Source organism: Diorhabda carinulata, chromosome 3 (genome assembly GCF_026250575.1).
Source record: "Diorhabda carinulata isolate Delta chromosome 3, icDioCari1.1, whole genome shotgun sequence".
NCBI lineage: Eukaryota > Metazoa > Arthropoda > Insecta > Coleoptera > Chrysomelidae > Diorhabda > Diorhabda carinulata.
Genome location: NC_079462.1, coordinates 32352773 through 32358772, shown reverse-complemented (window position 1 = coordinate 32358772; position 6000 = coordinate 32352773). Strand labels below are relative to the sequence as shown.

General features: G+C 31.2%; 1 protein-coding gene across 6 annotated transcripts in view; it reads right to left on the bottom strand.

The window, feature by feature from the left end:
* The window catches only part of LOC130891328 (inactive dipeptidyl peptidase 10), a 216903-nt gene continuing 210903 nt past the window's right edge, over nt 1-6000 (bottom strand). For all 6 annotated transcript variants that reach the window (XM_057795975.1, XM_057795974.1, XM_057795977.1 and 3 more), the window contains 4 exons: nt 5336-5800; nt 2568-2923; nt 2102-2307; nt 1-1149 (listed from right to left, as the gene is read on the bottom strand). In XM_057795975.1, coding sequence (XP_057651958.1) covers nt 1015-1149; nt 2102-2307; nt 2568-2923; nt 5336-5800 — 1162 coding nt within the window. In that variant the 3' untranslated portion in view covers nt 1-1014. The remainder of the gene's footprint in view (nt 1150-2101; nt 2308-2567; nt 2924-5335; nt 5801-6000) is intronic.

Sequence of the window (6000 nt, the reverse complement as noted above, 5' to 3'; positions counted from 1 at the left end):
TTTCTTTTTTTTGTTGTATGTTTGTTGATTGTTCTAATATGAAAAAACAATGGGAAATATGAGATTCTCTCGGTGTTTACTACGAAAATACCAGAAACTTTTCTATAGTCTATCCATTATTATTAAAAACAAGGCTATAATTAGCCAAACCTTCGATCTTGTTGCTTAATCTAAATCCTCACGATCGATATCTGCGGTATTCCAACTTTTAAAGATAGAAAATGAGGTAACAGTCATTAAAACGTGTTTTACTAATAAGGATAAAATCTTTTTGTTATAGGAGATTCGAAAAACACTTTCTGGATGATGATAACACGTAGTTGAGGATCAGTAATAAGTATAATTTTTCGTAATTACCTCCCTGCGTCTTTTTTTTTTGGAAATTTAAAGAAATGCGGAATCAGCTTTTGAGAATAAAAATCCAAACAATGATGAAGTAGATTTTGACTTCAATAGTTGACAAAGTTATAATTTTAGGAATTTTCTAGATATTTGGCGTAACTTTTATCTTAAATATATTCCTTGTTCACGACAACAGATAATTAGAGTTACTGAACACTCAAAAGTGTAAAATTTTCGAAAAAAAAACAATATTTGATGGACGATAATAGATGTTCATTTATCACATAAATGAACAACTATATATATATATATATTTGTGGAGGGAATAGTGCAGAAAAAATCCATCACTAAAAATTTATAATTCGACTTAATAACATTCGTGTATATAAAATTAAAAACACTCTAATATATGAAGTTTGAAAAATTGTATATTTTTTTTCGAAAATTTTACTGGTAAATACGGAAAAATCTGAAACTTCTAGATGAGCCTCTGATTAACATTGAAATAAGTTAGAAGGAATAAAACTCCTGATATCGTTCGTGGTCCAAAGATTCCCAAATTTTGGACGTCACCGGATATTTCGAGAAATGTATAAAAGGTCCACTCCGAATTGGTCATTTTGTTTCGTAATCGGCGGACATCAAAATGACGTATAGGTAGTTTAGACTAAATTAGATGAAAAAGGAAGATTCGTCGTTCCATTCTTCGTAAACGGGTCCAAAAGAATCATTGAAAAATGAATCTATTTCTTTATACATATGAAGCAAAGCCTTTTTACTAAAATTGTGTCCTTCGTCCGGATATTCCTGGAACAAATTTGAACAGTAATAATAAAGATAATCTAAAAGAAAGTGGACAATTCAATAGATAATATACAATACGAACTATAGAATCATATCTTTGCTTAACAGAGTAAATAAGCTGCTGCCTAACATAACAACAAAATAGATCGACAATAGTCGTAATTTTCATCCTCAGACAAATCAGAAAAATCCATTGAATATCCAAAAAACCCTTTCTTTTGTTTTGTCGATCTCAAGAAAGCATTTGATAGAGGTCGAATAACCGACATCATTGATATACGCACGCAGGACACCTTCAAATTACATAAACGTAATAGAATAGCGTAAAAGAAGTTCTTGGAGGATACAAGATGGCATAAAGATTAATAAATATATTATGGTACACCGATGACGCCATCTTGATAGCCGATAACGAGGATGATCTACAGAGATTGTTCCATCGGTTCCAAACAACAGTCGAAAACCTTGATATGCAGATATCTGTAGAAAAAACAAAACAGTGTATGTAATGTACAAACTTATAACAAGAGGTACGAACCCAAGTAAATAAGGCCTTAAGAATCGTTAGCTACCTGCGGGAACTCATATGGAAAAACAAATTTATGTCCATCGATAGTAAAGTCCACAAATACAAATCCATCATAAGATCAATAATTACATATGCAAGTGAAATTCGAACGAACACAACAAAAACGAAAAACATGAGGAGGGCTGCAGAGATGAAAGCATTGAAAATAATTAAAGGAATGAGACTAAATAATAAGTGAAGTAAGATAAGATAGAAAATAGACTAACTGGACAAAGAATGGAAAACCAACTTCAAGGAGATCTCCCGGCCGACCTCCCAAGTAATGAAATAAAAGCTGGACATCTACTTCTAAAGAGGCTGAATAGTAGAAGAAACAAAACTAAGTCATAAGAATAGAAAAAAAAGAAGAAGTATTTATCAACTTACCAATTGTTGGAAGAGTATATTTTGTTCTATTAAAGCTTTGGCAAGCATCAGAGTATGTTGTAAGGTTATTTCCGTATCTGCTGTACCATGAATTAGTAAGAATCTACGACCGTTCAAATTAGCAGCTTTCATTGTTAAATCTGCATTATCATATTCTTGCAAATGACGCGAAGGGAAGCCCAAATATTTTTCAGCATAATAAGAATCTGAAAAAATAATAAAATATCATTGGTGACAATTCCGAAGGATGAAATATTGTATTTGATAAAATTTATAACTAAACCAACAAATTGGAATTCCAAAAGGAAAATAATTTGGGAATTTTTAACTCAAATTCAAATATTATCGATTCTCCGTCTTCATAAGTCAAAGGTTGGCAATCCATTAGTGAATGATTACTTCTAGACATATATCAAAGGAATCTGTATACAAATATGTAGAGAAGATGAAAGGAGGAAATACTTACTGAAATATCTCCAGTTCGTAATAGGAGCTACGCTAACGGAGCAATTGATAACTTGGTGAAAATCTTGCAACAACATCATAGCAGCAGTATAACCACCATAACCTTTTCCTATTATGCATATCTTACCATGATCTATAAACTTGAAAGTATCTCTTAAGTACGTCAGTACCGCTAGTTGATCTTGAACTTCTATGAGGCCTATTCTACGTTGAACTTCTCTTCTCATTTTAATTCCTTGGTAACCGGATCCCCTACCATCTATTTGAGCCACTATATAATTTCTAGTACTAGCTAAAAACCACGGCCATGATATTTCCCATTTGGAAGAGACTGTTTGGGAAGAAGGTGCAGCATCTCTAAAATGTTTGTTCAAATATCAAAGTCTATCAGAAGAGTCGATGTTTTTAATTGAATAGTGTATCCTTGAGCAGAAAATATAATAACTTCAAAGATCGATTCTTAATATTTATCGATTTTATGAGATCTTGATTTCGTAGAAATTGAAATTTACTGCGTCATTTAATTTTTATAAACTTTCTAAGAACACGTACCTCATTTTTTAGTTCAATGCTTTTAATAAAGTGCAAAAGTCCATTATAATTTCATTTGCTGTGTCCACAAAGTGAAGCTCGACTGCATGTTTTAATTACGTTAGTTTCGGTTTCATGGAGTAGTAAATAGAATAATCAAATAGTTACAGGGTTAATTATTACACCTAGTTATTCAGTATTTTTTAGAAAAAATTTGCACAATCCCACATTTTGATCTAGAAACTGATTCGTATGAGGACTTAGAAACTCATATTTATGTATTGTATCTTGCAATGCGACATGAGTATATCAATTCGACATATGAATCAGTTAATGAACTCAAAATTACTGTCAAGACCACACAAATCATCAAGTTGTAGGTTGAAAAAGTGATCATGACAGTCCTATTTGATTTAAGATTTCCTTCCCTCTCGAAATTTCTGTTCGTCGATATTCTAGAAGATAAAACATTTTATCTGAGCATTTCAGTGATAACATGAGGTAGATTATAGTTTCTCTCCTTACTTCCTATGTCTCATTCGATCTATCCAATATGTTTAATGGCCCCATTTGTTTTTTTTTGCGACTCATTATTGTTGGAACATCTCCGAAGCAAAATTAGTACATGATGATATTGGTTAGAAACATATTTGATATAATCTCACTTTGATTATAAGTGAAATGTATAAGTTCTTCCAGATTATACTCCAGAGATAGCTTCCAGGTTTATCCATTGAAATTAGCAAAATTAAAGTTTCAACTGATTTGCCCTCTTATCCTCTTGGTTGTTTATTCATATACGAAAATCATGCTACTTTTCTTTGAGAACAACTTTCCTTTTAGTTATGATTATTGTGGATATTTCCTCTAATGTTTTAGTTTATTTTAAATTGTAGACTTTGATTTTGTTTCTTAAAGTCTGCTAATTTACTGAAGAAGTTTCGAAGCAAGATAATTATTTTCTATTTTTCTATCATTTGTTCACGTATTGTGGCCCAGTAGCCAATTCGGATTTGTTTATTCTAACATTTGAGTTTTTGAAGAAATTGATTTGTTATCGACCTCCCACTCAATTCGTGAAATTCAATAAAACCTCGAAATCGAATCGAATTCTTCCTCTACCTATCTACACTTCGAATCAAACTAAATTTTACTAAATTTGTGATGATTTCATTTTTTATATTCGCTAAGTTTTTCCTTGTTTTTTTTTATCATTTTGCTCACGAAAGTTCCAGTTAACTTTCTGGATTTCCTTTTGTTTCAAGCAAATTTTGTATGATAGTTTTCATATAAATTCGTATTTTCTATTTGGGGAACAGAATTCAGTTTTTTCTATGTTGGAGCATAAGCTCTTTTTGTTCAAATATGTTCTTTTTAGTCGTTATTACTTCTTCAGTAATTTCCATGTGTGTTCCCTTTTCCTTCTTTCCCGCAGTTCTACAGCTGCCAGGTTTCAACCACCAAGAGTCCAATCACCAGACTACAAATTCAACTCATTCCAACATCTGGGAAATTAGTTGAGGGCTGTAGCCATCCCGGATTTTCATAGATAAGTCCCAGCCTCATCTTTAACATATAAATAAATCTGAGTTGGGTATAATTAAAAACTGCTTTTGTTAGTTTTTAATTAAAGTCTTTTGGATACGCAGTTAATACGAATTTATTATTTTTTCAATAATTTTATGCGTTGCTGAAACTTTTTTTATTGTTCTTAGCAATAAATATTAATGTGGATAATTTTGTCCGGGGATAATTTAAGATTGTTTAATTATTATTTTTCTTTTTTATCTTTTTTCATTAATTGTTAACATCGTTCGTAAAAAAGCTGGTGGCGTTCAATTTAATATTAATTGTCCAACCCTATCTGAGTACCAGTTATTTATATACTTCAACTGAGGTCGAATACCACAGTTATTTATACAAGATTTGTGCTTGGTCTTCTTCAGGTGTGAATATTATTATCATAAAAACAAATATCAAATATTGTTTTAATTTTCTAACTTTCTAAATTCTTAAGTTATTCAGACACACAAAAAATTACTATAAAGGCAACTTCAACTGTTACAAGGCCTGTGATTTTGACTTTTTCATTTTGTTCATTTTTAGATTTTTGAGTTTAAGTGTTTAGTGTTCAACTTTTTAAGCAAACAATTTACTTTTCAGTAACTTAAACTGCGTTGTGTGTAACCAAAATCAAATTAGTTTATTAAACTCAGATATTTAAACATTCATACTTACACTAGTAAAACTATGGGAAAAGTGATATCTTCGTATTCCCTTAGTATCCCAGGTAAATATAATCTAACTTGAGCCTTAAATCCATACTCAATTTCAACTGAAAAAGTTTTTATTTGAGGCGGTGATAACTTTCGAACTTTTTTCCTAAGTTTGAAACTAGTATCTAGGATAACTCTTCTCGAATTTGTGGAAGTTTTAACTAAAAGTACGATTGGAATTTCCGGTCCTAGACATTCTTGGATGTAGTATTTGTAATTTTTACTAAATATTACATTGTTGTATTCGCAAGGATAATCTAGCCACAAACTATTGTTTATAGTTGTTTCGTTTTGCGGTTCGGAGAATGTACTATTTAAATCAACTTCAGGGCTGCAAGTTAAACAGAACCATTGAGGAGAATTTTGATCCGTTATGCGAAGGAGGTGACGAACTCCTGGTGCGTTTTCGAGAGTTCCAAGAGCATATCTAGAACCATAAAAACATACTAATTCATCGATTATATAGTAGATATTCATATCATCAAGATCATAGTGACGATCTTTATCTAAATATGAAACAATTACAAATTAACTGTATAGTAAACTTGTGATTGGGGTGAAATTGATGATGATGTCCATAGAATTTGAAAGGGGAGATCTTTGGAAGTTCATAAAATATCATAATGA